General features: G+C 36.6%; 1 protein-coding gene across 1 annotated transcript; it reads left to right on the top strand.

The window, feature by feature from the left end:
• The first annotated feature begins 478 nt into the window (after positions 1-478).
• LOC112554515 (N-alpha-acetyltransferase 35, NatC auxiliary subunit-like) lies at positions 479-11190 on the top strand. Its single transcript, XM_025222306.1, has 19 exons — positions 479-621; positions 1250-1411; positions 1876-1990; positions 2349-2423; positions 3060-3227; positions 3381-3491; positions 3697-3753; positions 4035-4118; positions 4529-4646; positions 5053-5231; positions 6267-6326; positions 6834-6940; positions 7219-7384; positions 7818-8082; positions 9075-9190; positions 9666-9806; positions 10078-10200; positions 10437-10517; positions 10833-11190. The coding sequence occupies exons 2-19, from the start codon at positions 1287-1289 to the stop codon at positions 10890-10892; spliced, it is 2151 nt and encodes a 716-aa protein (XP_025078091.1). The 5' UTR covers positions 479-621; positions 1250-1286; the 3' UTR covers positions 10893-11190.
• Positions 11191-19025: the final 7835 nt, after the last annotated feature.

Genomic DNA, 19025 nt, shown 5'->3' with positions numbered 1-19025 from the left:
CATGTCTTTAAAAGAAGATAGAAGAAATCAATGTTTACTCCCTTACTGAAATTGTTTATTTTAATCGGTCTTTTTTTGTTTTCTTTAGCAAGATAACCCCTACTATACGGAGACGGTGCTCGCGATCTTACTGATGTAACATACTTGTAGTTTGATATTGTCTCGGTTGCTTTGGGTTCTCATTTATTTTACCTTTACCTGTCATCAGTTTTAGGCCTTGAGTTATTTTGCATATATATAAGTACCGGAAAATGACAGTAAGAAGCTCCATGTAAAGCACTTCGAAATGCCCAATCCCATCCCACACCATGTTTGCTGGCGCGCGTGCTTCTTAGAACGGCTTCTCGCGTAAACAAGGATAAAGACGTCACATCACCTGTCGTCTTTTTCTTCATCAATCTCTTTCAAAAGCACACGCGATTAGGCATCACACATGCTCTTCCCTCTATCTTTTATTGTTTACATTAGGCTTATTTATGTTGTATAGCCATTTCAATGCTTTTCGTGCGAAAAGATCACTGCCACAAGATTGAGTTTACGCTGCACAATGAATTTTGACCAATGATAAGCAGTTACAGGCTTAAGCCCTGAACTTTAATGGCGTCCTCCACGACTCGAAAGGTTTGTTATTGATATACTGTGCAAGACGGAAAAAAAATATATCTTTCTAATAATTAGCAAGGCCTCTTTTTATCCTTATAGTAATCTGCAGCTATGCCTTGTTTAAAATAATGTTTACGATAAATCTGAATTTTTGTGTTGCTTATAATTCGCTTCTATACGTCAGTATCAAATGTAAGTAAATAGAGCACAGACTCCCAAGAATAGCAGTGTGTGAAAGTAAATATTAACAGTTTTCGACTTTGAGAGTAAAGTAAGTTTTGATCGCATTGAGGAGCGTAATGGGACTTTACAGTTAGATTAAGGCTTAAGTAATTTTATGATTTTTATTAAGTCTCACACACATACTGATCCCTGTAATTGCAGCTGTCTCTAGCCTTGTGCTATTCCATCTGGGTCGTAAACACACAAACACACACAAAATTCATTGATTTAGAATTTTCTTATTTGTCACATAGTTGTTTTTTATGTGGGTTGAGTAAGTAAAATTGATTAAAATTCCTACTTATTCTGAATCCACTGCTTTTAGAAGTATCTACTTGTTAGCAATACTTCTTAAGTACTGTGTTAAAATGCTTTTATATTGGTAACATATTATTCTTTTCCATATTTTATTATATATCATCAGCAAGTGGCTTGACAAGACGTCCCCGTCCTTTGAAAACATGTCTGAGGGTGGAGAACAACCAGAAAAAAGAGAACGACCAATGTACAGCTGGGTTGATGTTACTGCAGAGTTTAAAAATGCTGCATCTCAGCTTTCCCTTGGGGAACTTCTCCATGACTCATCGTAAGCATGGACATTTTTCAAGTAATAATAATAAATGTTTACTTGTATCACACACCATCATGACAAAGATAGGTTGCACTGTCTGTGCTGACTGGTAAAACTTAGTTTGACAGTTTTCACTTTTTTGATAACTTTCTCTTACTAAAGCATAACTATTCATTTTCTATACACATGACCATGCTTGTATAGATTTAAACATGGACAGAGGGTGAGGGAGATTTCAGCTTGAAGAAATGGGAAGTTCTTAGCTTCGTTTATTATGTAAACATTATATTTTACACCAAATACATATTACATTCAATTTAATGATGAAAAGAATTTTAACTGTCTTTCTACATTTCTAGTTTTAACAGAGTATTGTTCTGCGACATGAAAATTCTGTTAAAGTTATTTAGCTTTATCTTGGTTTATTTTTACCTTATTTTTATATAAAAAGCTAAATTTATCCCATGGCACTGCTGTAGATTTGGGCTGTTTGAAGCAATGTCAGCAATTGAAATGATGGATCCCAAGATGGATGCAGGAATGCTGTGTAACCAGATCAGCCGCAAAGTATATAACTTAGAGCAAGCGGTGGAGGTCAGTTTGTCCTGTGTCTTGGTAGAAAATATTACTACATTTCAAACCATGGCAATACTAGTGGGATCTTTTATATACTTTTTCCTAGCTGAAATACCTTGCATTGCTATCATCATTTTCGTGAATGGTTACCAGGAACTGACACACAGTTTGTTAATCAAAAGTATATTTATCCCTGATATCAGATGTATGTCTGGGTATCAGCTTGCTTAATAGATAGCATTTGGGTGGAAAAGACATTTTTTTTATTTTTTTTTTTAAGATGTTTTTTTAAAAAATATTTTTGTTATTATTCAACATGATCTTCATGAAACAATACAGTTTTGATGGTGTCATCAATCAACGCTTGAATTTTCAGGAAGGTTTAGTAAAGATTGACAACTTAACACCACAGGAGCTCATAGGTACCATGGATGCTTCTCTGGCTACATTGGTAAGCCTTACACCTGTAATTCAAAAGAAAGTAAATTAATACTGGTTGATTTTTGAAGAGCCTGTTTATAAGCAAGGAGTTTACTATAAAAGCAGTGCTGCTTGTTTTCAGTTGAAGATCAAATTTAGTGCATCTTACTTTTTTCTTTGCCTGCTTTAAAAGCTCAGACCTAGTAAGAATGGACGTGCCTTTACGAACTCAGTGTGTGCGCTCATCATATACCATATTTTTGTGAACAAGCAAATGACCAACTTTATTTATAACCTGGAAAGTGTGCTCAGTTATGAAAAACAGAAAAAAGAACAAGTACTAGTTACAAGACAAGGATAAGATAGTTGGTTCATTATAACAAAACATAAAAACATGCAATCTTATATCTAAAGCCATTCATAGAGCGTAGGTGTTACCGCTTCACATACCCACATGCTCACACAGCCAACCATTTGTCTGTGGTTGGGCAGCTGAACGTCAGAGGGTAGAAATGATTTCAAGTGCCTATTACATAACATAGCTTAAGGTTTACTCGTGCAATTCATATCATCTGTGGCAGATTAGTCTCTTTCATTTTCTTGCATTATTTTCCTGCTCTGTCCTCTATCACTTATTGATAGTCCTTTGTTTGGTCGACGATTTTAGGTGACTTGGCTAGAGGGACACTCTCTTGCACAGACTGTCTTCACAAACCTGTATCTTCACAATCCTTATATCATTGAAGACCGTTGTTTGAAAGCCTTCTCCATTGTCATCCTAAAGACAGTGGACATCATTCGAGAGCGAATTAATCGTGCTGGCTGCTTTGAAGAGGTATCAGTGATTTATTAACATTTTGTTACCTGCATAAATGTTTTTTTCTTGAAGTTAAGCTTGTTTACTTGTATGCAGTTTCAGTACTATTAGAAATATTTATTCTTAACCTGTTCCTTACATGTTGGACATCTTTGATCACATGTTTTTCAGGAGGATTTTCAGCCCATGTCCTATGGTTTTAAAATGGCAGGAGATGTAACAGAGGTTAGAGCAGCTGGGATGTTGAAAGAAATTGAAGATGAGCTTGGCAGGACAATCAGAGTGAGTTGCTATCTGTGGCACCCTAATAGCAAAAAACATTCATTTTTTGAAGTAATTAAACCACTGGGGCAAATATATCAGTCAATGACTATGATGTATTTTCATGTGCTCATGCTCAAAGGCCTTTATGAAGATCCTATAGAAAGTCTTGCAATGAAAAGCAAAGAGTGAGTGTGGTAATACTGATTAAATCTTCGTTTGACAGACAACACGTCAGAAAGCCAAAGGATCTGAGACCTCTGGTGATGAATCAGAAACTACGGTAACAGATGCTTTAATGCTTTTCTATGTTTAGTTATTTTATTTTATTTTTTAAATTTTGATCGTGCGGTTTCATGTGGTTTTTGCAAGGAGATAGTTTTTTTTCATTTTTGCTAATCTTTATGTCCACATCATTGTTATATGTAGATGCTTGACAGAATGATAATGTATTTGTATTGACACACTATTTTAAAAGAGGACACAGCTGTTTTAAAATACTTTTTTCTAATCCTTGGCCTTGTACCATTCATGCTATTAAAGGAGGCCCTTTTTTTTTTGCAGCATGTCTTGGCTCAGGCAGTTCATAGCCGTGTTCGCTTCTATCGACATTTTTACGCGCTTCTTCTTCTCTTTAGTAAAGATAAGGTGAGTTGCTGCCTCCTTGATTTTTAAGATTGTTTCATCCTTTTCCAGTTTTACTCTTACTTGCTTTACCTGGTATAAAATATGAGTGAGGTGCAAAACTTGTGGATGAGATTGTCTTTTGAAATATGCAGTTGCCATCAGTGGCAGTTTAGCCGTATTCTCTTATTAAGTTGGTTTCTATTTTCAGGCATATTGGTGGAGTGGACTGATGGTCACTATCTAATATTCTATCCATATCTCTTTTTCTTTCTTATTTTGCCCTTGCTGTGAGATAGCCGTAGTTGCAGACATGGCATAAAATTCCAATTAACTAACTTCTTGCTGTGCTCCGTAGTCACCATTTTATCATATCTGTTATTGGTTAAAGTTTATTATTTTCCTCATCCATCCCTTTCTCTTCTGTGTTTCAGACTGAAGGACTTCCACAAGCTCAGAAATTGATTATACAACTCCAAGAGTTGGTTCCCTTAATGCATTCTTCATTACATCTAGGCATTCAAGCTCCCAACAGGGAGGCCTCAAAAAATGGTATTGGGAAATGATGTGACTGAAATCATTATCTTTTGTGAATATTTCCTGAGGAGAGTTCTGTTTTGTCAGGCTCCATTGTAGTCATTAATTTATGCTGTGCAACTAACAGTGACGCAAAATAGCAAGGCATTAAAAACTGAGGTAATCTCAAGCCTAAGAAAAAGATTTCAATTATCTGCTAAAGCGAAAAATTATATAACTAAAGCCTTTTATATAGAAGGCTAAGTGTTTAATAGCCTTCTTCAGCCAAGCGATCTGTGCTTGAACTATGAGCATCATGGTAATCATGCCTGCTGTGAAAGTATTAGGACCATTCCTAATTTGAAGATTTAATACAACTTTCTTTTTTTACATTCAATGAAGACATGACATTTCATGATGGAATTTCTTTTTAATCTTGCAGATTACCCAACCATCATGGGGTTTGAACCCCTCATCAATCAGCGCTTACTCCCACCCACATTTCCAAGATATACTGTAATCCGTTCTCGTGCTGAGTCTCTTGATTACATCACCAGTTTGCTTCAGCGATTGCATACTGTCACCATGGTAACCGAGCTGACATCCTTACATGCAGCCCTGGTAATACTTAATTGATTATTCTGATTTTACAGTTTACATTGGAAGCTAGTAATTTGTTTTTATTTGTCTAAATTTGATCAACAGAAAATAATAAAATTCAAATGAACTTTGTGAATCCGAGATACAAAAAAAAATGTGATTACTTCTTGCTGGGAACACAGTCCAACCTCCACCTTATGTAGTGTATGGCACTTTCTGTGTTTCCATGGAAGGAGAAGCATGGGGCGGTGGTGGTTAATTATATTATCTCACTATCTATCTATTGCTCTTCGTGCATCAGGTTGCACATAAGGCCTCAACCAGAGTCTGCCACCGATGTCGATCGGCTAAAAGCCACTCCTGGTGACCCCATGTCCCGTCATAAGTCCAGTCTCCTGGTGTGCTTCATTACCTTCGCCGTTTGTGACGAATACTCTGTTGTTAGTTTCAGTAACATGTGCAGTCCAGCCTGTCTATCAGTGACATGCTACAGTCTGTTGAAGAATTTCAAGTGTATGCTTCTTAGATATGTCAGCATACTAACATGACATCATGGGTTGACCTATTTATTTGCATAAGGGAGAATGTCAACGTTTGAAGGCTTGGGTCTTGTAGTGAAAGTGAAAGAAGGGAGGAAACTTTGGGAAAATTAGTTATCTTTCTCAGTTTGTAGCACAATGGTATGATTTTGTAAGTTTGAATGTAGAATTTTATCCTTTATTTTTTGCTGAAGTTTTACTTTCTTGTACCTTAAAAGTCTTCTTTCGTGAAAGACATTCTATAGTTTTATAAAGCAGAATAAGCAGTTTGAGTGACGCCACCACATAACTAAATGCTAAAGAATGGAGGAAGAAAAAAAAAATGAAAAAGAATATTTTGTACAATTTGTTATAAATCTAACTTTTATTATCAATAGCCCCTAAAGACAATAGCAAAGTGTTTCTCCCTGCTTTGTTGTTAAATGATTTCTATTGTAAATAATTATTTGAAATAGCGGCTTTTTTTTTATAGATGTGCTTAAATTGTTAACAGCTTGCCACTATTCTCTATTTGCAGGAAATGTTTATGGAGTTTAGTAAGTCTCTTCCTTGTGTGTTAGCGCGGTCTATTTTACAGGTAAGAAAATCTTCAGATTCTTGGGAAGTGTTTAGTGTTGATATGAATGTTGATCAAAATGTACCTCTAGAGAATGTCATTTCATTCCATAACCGAGAGCTTGACATAAACATCCTGTGAATTATCCAAACTGATGCAAGCAACATAGATAATCCTATAGTGAATATAAGCTTTTCACTGTTAGTTCAAATCTCATCATTAACACAGCAGATACAGTTGCATGTAGAGTCTGTGTTTGTAATGTAGAGTATGTGTTAACATAATTTGCCATTGGTCTGCTGCTTTGACAGTCCTGAAAAATTTTGTTCACCTGCAAATTCCATTAAATCGTTCAGTTATCCTCTAAACTTTGTAATTGCTCTGAACATTCCTTAATTTTTAACATTAAAGCTGTAACTAAATTTGTAATGTTTCTCACATTATTACAATGTAGTAATTATGTACAAGCAACTAGAAATCTTCCATTTGCTACAAGAATATATGAACCTTTGACTTGATTGCGTAAAGCTAACTCTGCTTCCACCCAACCGGCGCATTTTTGGCATGAATCCAGTTGTGGACTCCTTGAAAGAGACCATTCGCAGCTTCATCGCCCCTCCTGTCCTGTCTCCCAAGTAAGTGCATCATTGTAAGACTGCAGGCTACTCTATTTATGGAGTGTCATTACAAAGCGCTACAGACTATATGGACAAGCAAGCAATGTTACTAGGCACTTTTATGAGGACAGTTCTTGAACTATGGATTATGTCAATAGGCACAAACTGTTTTGTCACCAGGTGCTACATCCACCATAGCTGTCAAGCTTAGATACAGTCTTTCCTTAGATTTTCCTTCATAAGAATTCATGAGCTAGCAACTACACCTGTATTGGTATATGATCTTTTGTTACTAGATGCTCCCTGTACAACAATTCACAGGCTAAAGACTATGTAGATGCACTGCTTACTCGAGCTGCACGACCTATGTGCACTCTTTTTCAAATCACTGGTCATAACCGAGCACGCCAACGGGACAAGTGGGCCCATGTACTTGAAGATCTTTCAAATCTTCAAGAGGAGGTAATGTCTACTTGTCCTTCATCTTCAGTTCTCAGTACCTCCCGCTCTACCTCTCTCACACACAGACGCACACACATTCTGCAGTCTTATTCTATCGGCTAGTGCCTGTCTTTTTTTTTTCTTTCTTACAGACATTGTATTGTTGGCTAGTGCCTTGTTCCATTTGTTTATTTTAGTTTTTTTTTTCTTTGTTTTTAGCTTTCATAACACTCTTATTTCATTACTGCATCGTTCCCTTTTGTCTGTCTGTTTTTGCCTGTTAACCATTCAAAAATAATTATGCTATCATGTAGTAATGGCATGTCAATATTCGGCGTTCTTGCATGACCAAATATTCTGAGAGCAAGTAGATTATATATTATCACTAAGATATCAAAATTATGAAAACATTGATCATGACTTTATTAGTTCTTTATCTGGTGTATGGTACTAGGCTGACAAGGTGGATGCTTACCTACACAGCCTGTTGATAAAGACAGAACCCAACCGAAGCCACTTAGCATGCCTTGGTACCTGGGTGCTGTACCACACGCTACAGACAATGATCAACTACACTCTGGCAGGCTTTGAGCTGGAGTTGTATGCACCGTATGAGTATCACTATGTGTACTGGTATCTCTCGGAGCTTCTCTTTGCCTGGCTTGTCTCCACTCTCCATAGAGCTGACAACTTCTTGCTTGAACATGAGACTCTGTCTGGTGAGTAAGAATAATAGTTTACGGTAGATGTATCACACAAAGTTTTGTCACATCTTTAGGATAGTGTTTAACGGTATTCTTGTTAAGGGTTAGTGTTAAAGACTAAACCGGGCCTCCTTTAAGCAGTTGACAAAGAAAACGATCTTCCTTCTGGTCTTGGCCTTGGCAGCGGCAGCGGCAGCAAGACTATCAAAGTTACATGGCCTGTCAGTAGACTCCAACTACTGACATTTTCGAGCTGATGGATCCATACAGTTGCTCTTGTGGACATCATGACCTTGTTCGGGTGGCATTTAGACTCCACCTTTGGGGCATTCTACCTCCATAACATGTCTGCTCATTCAGCCATCATATGTCTTGTCAGCCCGATTTTGGCTGTTCAACATGTTACGGCTTAATTCTACAGGTATCTGGTGTATCAGTTAGGGAGAGCCCTTCTCCTCCTATTTATTTTCCTGTGGTCAGGTCGTCTGGTTAAGTTAAGGAAAAAACAAAACTTTTATTGTAAATCATCTTTCTTCAATACTTACCAAAAGACCTGACATGAACACTTTCCCAGCCGTGCCCCACTTCTGCCTTGAGGGTTGATGAAAAGACTGCTTAATCCATGTGGAAGAGTTGGGTTTTTTAATAGTAGGCTGAGGGCAGCACTGGGCTTAAAGGGGAGAGCACTTAAGCTTTGGAGCTGCTGTTTCCCCTATTACCCAGGGCAAAATTTGTTTGGTTAAAGAGCAGTTATAGCCCTTAAGCACCTATGGTCAGGTTGTCTGGTAAGTATTGTAGAAAGACACTTTACAATACAATAAAAGCTTTATTTCTCATCAATCCTTGTTTTTCTTTAGAGCAAGTGTTTTTTATGGTAGAAGTCATTGACCATGATTATGCACTACCGCACCTGAAACATCCACACACACATACTCTTTACCTTTCACTCACTTGCATACACAAGAGATTAAAAATAAAACTGAAGTATGATCTGCATATTTTAACAGACCAACAGAAGGGCCGCAGCAACAAAAAGAATAAGAAGAAAAAGCGTCCACGAAGCCTTAGCCGTGAAATAACAGTGGCACAGGCACAGCAACAAATGTTTGGTGCTTACTTTAAAGTGAGCAACTTTTTTAAACACTTTATCAGAAGAAAGCTGTAATTGCATTCATCTTTGTCAAATTGGTCCATAGCTTGTCATTTTCCACTTCCTGCTATATTTCCATAACTTCTTACTACTGTCACTACTGATAGAAGGAGTATCCTGTTACTTAACAAATAGCAAGGGAGATAGACTAAATGATATACAGATGAGAAAATGCTAAGTATGTCCCTAAAATAATTGCTGTAGGAAGAAACACTCTCTTGAGCTGGTTTTTGCTGCACTTGAAATCACAGCTCTGTAACTTCCATGGGTCTTGGCCTGACCACTTCTGCTTGTCAGTTTTAGACATGACCATTGCTGCTTGTCAGTTTTAGATATGATGATTGCTTCTTGTCAGTTTTAGACATGACCATTGCTGCTTGTCAGTTTTAGATATGATGATTGCTGCTCGTCAGTTTTAGACCTGACCACAGCTGCTTGTCAATTTCAGGCTGTGATGGGGCTGCAGCTTGACGGCAAGATGAAGCACCGTCAGTTTGAGTTTGACAGCGAGGAAGTACGGTACAGTCATCGCTTTGCACCCTTTGTCAGTGTTGTCACACCATCCATGATACATTATTCTCAGTACAAGGTAGGTATCTCCATCAGTTGCATTGTCTCTCACTAGACCATTGTTTTATGTTGCCCATAGTCACAAAATGCTTTTGAAACTTTTTATCACAATCTTTTTGGATACTTAAAATGCATGTTTTGAAGAACTGGATTTGTATTATTTGAGAATATGCTATCATTATTTTCTGTATCGTCGACTTGAGGGTGTCATATCCCACAGTATTGGATAAAAAATGTATGTATGTAGAAAATGTCCAGCATTACAATTACATTGTTTGATTGTGTCATAGGATATGTCAGACCTTTCGCACAATGGCATTGAGCCTGCTCCAGAAGATCTTTATGGTGCATCTTGCAAAGGTTTCCATCAAGCGAAATGTCTGCTGGAGTCCCTGCAAATGCAAACAGAGGAGGTGAGAGGGAGTGTAAAGTGAATAGCATGGTGTGTGATCTTTCTCCCCACTTTCTTTCATCTCTCAGTCTTCATATCCTTACAGTGGACCTATAAGCTTTTATGCTGTTATTCCAGAATAAATGTATGTAACCAGCCATTAACACTGGTGTTTAAGATAAATTAGAAGATAATGAGATGCATAAAATTAGATTGTGAACATTTGTCGCACCAAAGAGATTTGTGATTATGTAATAGGTCCAGTCTCTCCTGCGGGTTGCCAAGACAAACTTTGTGGTCATGAAGCTGCTGGTCAGTGGACACAAGAAAGAGTCAGTGGTCAGTATATCTCATTTTCTCTTGCTTGAGGTCAGAAGAATGCAATCTGAACGTCTGTGCTTTTAGAGGCTGTTCTTCAAAGTCACTGCTTGGAGGAAACGCGTGTTTTGAAGAACAATAAATAAGCTTATTTTTATATAGTATTATTGTGAAAATATTTGATGGATCTCAGATTATGGTTGGTCTAATGGATTTATTTGATTCAGTTGAAAAATAATGTGCAGTGGGTATTTGATGGATTTACTCAAATTATGATACTGGTTTAATTAAGTTATTGGAAAGGCTTGTTTAGCTTTTTTTGTTTGTTTCTAACAGGATCCACCAGAATTTGATTTTGGACAACACAAAGTGTACCCAGTTATCAAAGTGGTGTGAACACTTGCATAGCATGGGATAAAAAACTTTTCTCTGGAGTAGACTACTTGGTGCAGTTTTAGAACAGTGGTGTTACTGAGGTCTGTTGTCTGCTGTGATCACAATCTTTGGCTCATCTGTCAAAAGTGGGAGTCACTGTGATAGACATTTTGACTTTCTTTACCCTACTCCATCCACCAAATGTTCCACTCAGTTCATTGAGAATAATGAACAAGGCTTTTTGTAAAAGATGATTCAGCTTGGAATTGTTTGCTTTTGTCATTTTTCATTTAATTTTATTAAAATGGTTTATAACACAGTTTAAGTGTTGCTTTTCTTTTGACTAGTACAATAAAACCTCCCTATTAAGACTTGCTAAAATCTATCAAAATCAGGTAATAAGAGATCTTAGTAGCTAGATCAACCAGTCTGCCTTCATTCTATGAACCGTGACTTCAAACACCTATAAAGTTAGCTTCATTCATTTAAATATTAAAAATAATGCTCTTAAAACTATATCATAGGATTTTTCTTTGTTGCTTACGCTCGATCTACCTCAGTGGTTCTCAAAGTATTTCAGACCGGGGACCACTTTACCAAAGTAAAAAATACGGTGGACCACCAAGGCCTAAAATCACTCAGTACCATGAATTTCAAATTTAAATTGCTGCATTTGTATCGTTATAATTCAAAACGAAATGTTCTTTTGTGACAGTAGTATAGTAATAAGTTTACATAAAACTATATACTTCACAAAGTACACATAAAAATTAAAAATAAAGATGTTCACTGTGTTATTAACGGTAATGGATGATGCAGTTAAATGACACAATGCTCGTCCTGTGACGTGAAGACTTTCTTAATAAGCAAGCGTTTTTATGCAAACGAGCAGTTGAGCTTCAATAAAATTTAAACTCATGTAAAATGAGTACTGGACTAATTAGCGTATCTGGCGATTTAAACATCACTTTGCTGACATGTGATGACTGTCAGCCGCAGACCACCTGACTTGTGCATGCAGCCCACACTTTTAGAACCACTGCTACCTTACTTATTCCACAATTGTTACACTTGATTAAGACTAAGAGCTTTCAATTAATGCATGTATACTGTGGTATACAAAGATGCTGTCTTCAAAATTTTTTATGTGACTTCCACAAAGAGCATTCACTTTTTTTTAACTATATGTTACTTCTGCAAAAGGTTGTTAATGAAGCCCAATTAACTGATATGCATTGGTAAAGAACCAACAATGAATGGGGGAAGGAGTCATTTTGACCTAAAACCATATTACCCCAGCTATATCAACCTCCCGCCTGAGTGACATCAACATATCCCACATCTCATTCCAACACTGAAAGTGGAATCGACCCAGGCTAAATCAATGCCCAACCAGTGAAACCCATTTTATTTTAAACCCAATGTCTACATGCACATTTAATACGATCCTCTAAATTAAAGAACAAGTGATTTTTTTTTTTGTCGTTCGCCTCTTTTATCACACTTGGAGACCAGCTCTTGATATGAAATTGGTGGTCTTCTGTAGAGTCTCCACTGGCCCCTACAGCTTGTTGTGCAGGGTCTCCGACTGAGGCCACGTCTCTTCCCTTAGGGTACGGAGGTTCCTACAGTCCTGTAGGATGTGTTCTACAGTCTGGTCCCACGAGACGAGTTGAAGGGACCTCCAGTAGCTGAGGGTGGGCTCCTTTGAGGCACGGAGCCCGGCACTGCACCTGCCTGGCGGATCTTCACAGGGCGAGCACCATTTCTGTCATTACTTTCTCCAAGTGGCATGTAGGCTGTGTTGCGTGGTGGTGTGGTTATTTCAGAGTGCGCCTTGCGGCCCACCACCTCCGACTTCAGCACTCATGGACCACTCTTTGTCTGGTCTCTACCCTTCAACCTGTCCAACTTGGGTGACCCTGCTAGGAGCTGACGCTCCTGTCGGCATAGCTCTTAGGGTCATCGAGACACGCAAGCCCCCCGACCGCGGCAAGGTGGTGATCCAACAGGGGGAGAACAAGTGATGACAGCTTTAAAAAAAAGAGAAAATTGCGCTTATGCACCTTGAGAGATTTATTCTCTGAGTCTATTTTGCCAAGTGGTTATTTTTGTTGAGTAAGAGATGGTAGTTGAACTTGTACGTAAACATAGCTCTTTCGGTAATCTTTGATGTCAATAACTACTTATGTTATTGGTGCTACATGACTTTTGGTGTTGGAATGATGTAGTCTTATGTGAGACAATATGTCAATTCAACTTAGGGAAAATAGTTCATATGGATGAGACGATATGTTTTGGGTCAAATGACCAACAACCTAATGAACAAGCAGTCTCTAGAGAAGAAGTCTTTTAAAACTTTTTTTGAATACACTACTTCTGCAAAACAAAAACAAAAAAAATCATGATAGAGCACCAACTGTCAGTTGTTAAGTCGCACTGGAGAGGTAGTCGTAATAAAGATGACGTTGATGTAGTGAAATAAGTTTGTGAAAAAGTTTTGGGTCTTCTAAAAGGGGATTATAATACGGAAAGTTTTAATGAGAAGGTTTTACTACATATTTTGAGTGCTAGTTATTGTTTGGTATTACTATATTTGTTGTTAACTTTTGCAATAACCAATAATGCATGCTTACCACCAATTATTATTCATTTTATTTTTCATGCATGTTAAAGCTGGTGTAAAAAAGTTGAAAAGGGAAAAACAAATTTTCATTTGCTTTTACGAAAGATTACCTTTCTTTTCACTAAAACAGGAGCTGGTAAACTTCCAGAGAGTATTTACATTGACTGTTACTCTTCTCTTAAACCCTGCATACGGAAGACATGCGCACCAGCTTTTCACCACATAAATTTCACATTAAATAATTTTTTTAATAGTTTAATTGTATTACAGTTGACAATATATTGATATTGGACATTATAACATGACAAACTACAACTCTGTTCCAACACCAATGTACATACTGTATACAGAAAGACTGATCTGATCTTAAAAGCTACACAAATGAGAATACAATTGTGACTAGTCTATAATATGACATACAGCACATACTACTCGTGGTCTTATAAAACACCAAGAAATTTCTCAAGGTAAATCCACATTGGCTACATACAAAGAAAAAATGATGCCAAAAAAGTACAACAAAAAATAAGCAATTCACAAGTCGCAGTCAATTTCCCGGCATGACAATTACTGCTGCAAGACAGACATGATAATACAGCACATCTAAACACTGTAGTCTCATTTAAAACAGTGCTCAAAATATTCACATTGTGCAAAAGTATGCACACATACACATGCACCCAAAAGACTACTGTAAGTTTCACCTAGCTATATGTCTTAACACATATGCACTAGATGAAAACATCCTAAGTAGTCGCATCCATGACAGTTATAAAAGACTGGAGAGCTTAGTCTTCTTTGTCTTTTGAAACAATTTCGTGATGTTATAAGGATTAAAAAAAAAAAAACAGCTATCATCTCCTGCTGTTTATTTTTTTTACTCTCCCCCTGAAATAAAATGTTCAGGGTTTTAACTAGTTATTCTTATTTACAAGTTTGAGAACAGGCTGCCTTAAACGTGGGCAGAATTTACTGTTCAAAGAAAAAAATGGGAGAAAATCAAAGCAATGTTAGTGGCAAGAAATAAAAGTAAGGTGATCCTCTGGACACACTTTTATACTTTATGCTTTTACATAGTTTTGAGTTCACTTCCAGTGCATGTAAGGCATATCTAGACACAAGACTCAAAAACTAAGACCTTTATGTCTATGTTTTCCAGAAGCACAAGATTAGCTCATTTCACGAGTGTTGTGTACAATGAGTAGCTTCTAGCTGGAACATAGTGTAATATTGGAATTAGTATTATTTTTAACCCATATACTATTTAAAGTTATTACAAATGCATTCACTTATATGCTGTAAAATTCAATGCTTTGTGTGCTTAGAATAAGTTTTTTTTAGCATTTTTTGTTCCAATGTTCTATTCTGTAATATTCCCTTAAAATGAACTTCTATGGCAATCTTACAAGGGAATCAAATAATATAAACTGCCCCTACAGGGCTTGAAAACAACCGCCATCTTTACCTTACAGACACAAATAGCACTCTCATTATTTCTGGGCACCATGGATAAGGATCAACACAATTTCTTGCAACATCCAGCCAAGCAACTCATTTATAAATAGAAAATGTGAAATTAGCCCAACAATATTTAATCTGTAGCTCTCCTGGGAAAGAAGTACAGTGCTTTCTGAGTTTGCTGTAGCTGTGGCCGTATATACAGTCCCATCAAGACAGAACATCTCCTTCCCCAAAATTTGCACCTGCTTTACTTCAATTTTTCAGTTTATAGCAATGACTTCAGGAGTCTCTCCCAAAACAAGTAACAAGAATTTAATACCCACAACAAAATGAAACTTAACTATTGGTACATTTGAAGGTGAGCTATAATAATGTACCACTGTTAACAGTAGTGATATGTACAATATAAATGATGGTAGTCACATCTGTTCCCTGGACATTAAGCAAAATAACTTCAGAACAAACAAATGCAAAACAGACAAAAATATTAAAAAAGGTGCTACCAGGATAACTTATTAAGATAGCATGAGGTGAACAGTGATCAAAGTCAGGAGGAATCTTGTTTGTATCGAAGTGCATGTAAAGAATGTCACATTACCCGTACCAGCAATTTAACTGGATGATGAAAAAGTCTTTGCATTACAGGTCAGTCATTTCGTTTCGACGGTGATTGTCCAGTTTAAGCAAAAACAAAAAATGCACTGTCTCAGAAACAAAGTGACTGCAAGCTATAAAGCATAGCAGCCTGGAATCTGGTGTTACAGGAGTTTAATCTGCATCTTAAACTAATAAAACCAAGATTTTCTAGGTGATGCATGTCAACTCTGGTAGTCCTTTACCATATCACAGGTCTGAATTAAGTCCTAATAGTTCCAGATTTTACACACACCTGGCAATCTTCGTCCACTAGGATTACCAGATTAACATACAGATTCCACATGCTGATTTTGCATGATACTCAACACCCTGCAAAGAGTCATGCGCAAAGTTATCTGCATCCAACAAAATGGACCATCCACTGTAGTCAAGAGAATTAGAAACATATCATGGCCAAACTGTACAAAAAATTACCATAAATCCACAGAAAAACTCTCAAGAACTGCATGGTCAGTGCACAGCATTGTAAGAGTTTGCAGCTAAACAACACTAAACTTTATGGTACATGCTTCACCATACATCTCACCACACCAATTCTTTCAATCTGCAAAATCACAACAGGAAATGCCGAGGCAGAGTGCACTATCTTGAAAATATGTAAGCTTTCTTAAAAACAAAAAGTTAAGCCAGCACTCAACACTCAGCACTAGACTACAGCCAGAAGGTGCACATATAAAAAGCCTAAAAACAGAAGACTGTTCTTTCAGTTGCTGATATTGATAAACAAATCATATGAAAAAAATGCTCCTTTTAAACAGGATCATTTGCAAAATACAACCAGGAATTTCTAAGATAAATACAATACAAAATATCCTACATGTATACACATCTATGTACAGACATGACCCACCCATATAAACATTAAAATAAAATGAACTTTATACAACACTACAATCATGATGTACTGGAAAGAATTGATGATTAAAATTATGTGGGAACAAAGTGTACAAATGAATATGTAATATGTTAACACACAAATATGGAGCTACACAAAAATATATATGCAGAAATTTAAGATGGAAATCATGGTACTTGCACAGGCTGAATACCGTAATCTGCATAAACATGACAACACAAAAGAATGTCCAGTCAGAAAAAAATATTACCTTGCACATCATTTGTAATCCACAACATATGTCTATAGACTACAGTGCTTTGCACAACTGTAACAAGAATACAGCATGACATATCTGCAACCATCAAAGCACTCAAATCTTACACAATCACTTTAACAGCATAAACATGCACATGACCAATGTCAGGAAGCAGCTTTGTGCATATTTAATGCTATAAACTTAGGGGAACAACAATAACATTATTTTTGGCACAGTGTTAGTGACAAAAGGTGGAGTAAGAGTGGTTGTTATGGAAATTGTGTGACATCACATCATCTACATCACCCAGTTAATAACTCAACCCTAGATCTACCCTAGACCCTAAATGATTCCGCCAAATTTCAGGTAATTCTGACTGGATAGAACACAATGTTGCTCCACTTCTGTTATGTACACAGACATACTTAAGTTGTACCCTTTTAAAAAAAGAAAGCTAAGCAAATCAAACACTTCATAAACATCTACAATCAATGATGAATGAAAATTGTGGAGCAAAATGAGCCACAGTATGTTTTTTTGGCTCTTGAAAAAAGTAAAATTTTAAACTGTCTCCTGTATTAAGAATTCTTACATTTAATAATTACAGGACAATGGAGATAATGCTGTGTTGAAGTGTGCTTCATTTCCAAATGTTATTATTGGATTTCTACCAAATATTCACTTGCTAATAAATGCATGCCTATAAAATTTGCCAGTAATAATGCCACTTTAATTTCAGTTAAAAAAAAAATATAAGCAACAAATACAATTTGCCATTTCTGACATTACACATCTCAATGCCGTATATTTTATAAAAGTAGCTTCTGATCAAAGCCAGTAATGATATATGCTGCACTTAGCTGCCCTAAGGATCCCTAACACAGAGCACTCGACAAATGAGATGGAATGGAAAAAAAGTCTAAAAATTCATTCTGAAAGTTTAACTCCCCCTTCCCTCCAGACTGAAAAACATTCAGTTTTAAAAGTTTTTTTTAAAATTAATTTTCTCGTTGCTTCAATTCTCTGCAAGAAAGCATGAAGACAAAAAATGGTTAACAGGATGGGAAATTATGCTCCTTTCGTCTACGGTGAACCTCATGTAAAACAATGTCAATGGACATGGATGAAGGGGATGAATAGTGGTCTGTTTTCATCAAAATCCAGAAACATTTTTAGATACTCATCCATATGTGCAGGTGCATGCACATTCACGCACAAACACAAAGGGACACAAGTACACAAACACACATATGCACAAAGTTCCTGCTTGCATATACTTACAATTTTGTACAATTTCTTGTTGGACAACTAATTAGAAATTACAGAAACCCAAAAGTTCACTCTAACCCCACGTAAATCTACAATTGTTTTTTCTTTACTGTAATGGTTAAACACAACTTCAACTTTTTTAACTGCGTGGAAAAAAACAGCATCAACAGCCAAAGGCACCTCGCAAGATACAATATATCGTCTTACTATTGTCAATATAATTTACTCAGAATTTCCCAAACAGTAGAATAAAAAAAATGTACAATAATCTTCAGTCTAAAATCTGTTATATACAATTTAAACAAGCATGCATGCCCTGTCACTACTATAAAAAGAGATACTAAATGGACATCAAAAGTAACGCCACTGCTTTCAAAATGGAAACACTTGTATCTTTCTTGCTCTCAATGACAGCTTAATGTGAATTTTGTTTTCCATTTTTGTGATCGGGATGCAGTGTTGTCTAAAATTAATCCTCTTCCCCTTCCTGAACATCCTGAAACTGCATCCCACTACATACAGATGATCCAGGCATTGCTCCTGCACTGGTGTGGGCTGATGAAATTCCTCACAAACCAAAAAAGCACTGATGTGGGGTAATGAAATATTGTACATACCAAAAGAAGCACTGATGTAGGGTGATGAAATTCCTCACAAGCTTTAATAGGACTGGTATGGGCTGATGAAATTTCTCACAAACCAAAGAAACACTGATGTGGGCTGATGAACTTACACTTTATCCTTTATGTATGTGCCATTCCCATGATTACAATGTATGAACATGCAGTATATGATACATTATCTGAAAAGCAGGAAGTAAATGCTGAACGACAATGACGACAATATGATTTGCTTATCTATAAAATGCCTGTTCGACACAAAGTCATGGTGATACTTAACACATTAAAATGGATGTATTTTATTTTAAACCACCTATAATATAGTAATCAGACAATGCTATTTAATATTTAAATCATATACTTATATTACACAAATCCCTGAACCATGCAGCTCTTCTAAAATAATTGCAATGGTGGATACAAGTGT

This window comes from Pomacea canaliculata, linkage group LG13 (assembly GCF_003073045.1).
Source record: "Pomacea canaliculata isolate SZHN2017 linkage group LG13, ASM307304v1, whole genome shotgun sequence".
NCBI lineage: Eukaryota > Metazoa > Mollusca > Gastropoda > Architaenioglossa > Ampullariidae > Pomacea > Pomacea canaliculata.
The sequence above is the reverse complement of the archived record's forward strand: the minus strand, read 5'-3'. Positions and strand labels throughout refer to the sequence as shown.

Coding starts and splice junctions, on each gene's coding strand:
- LOC112554515 (XM_025222306.1), top strand. CDS start 1,287: ATGTCTGAGGGTGGAGAACAACCAGAAAAAAGAGAACGACCAATGTAC. Junction 3,228..3,380: donor GTGCTGGCTGCTTTGAAGAG/GTATCAGTGATT, acceptor CATGTTTTTCAG/GAGGATTTTCAGCCCATGTC. Junction 3,492..3,696: donor AGCTTGGCAGGACAATCAGA/GTGAGTTGCTAT, acceptor TTCGTTTGACAG/ACAACACGTCAGAAAGCCAA.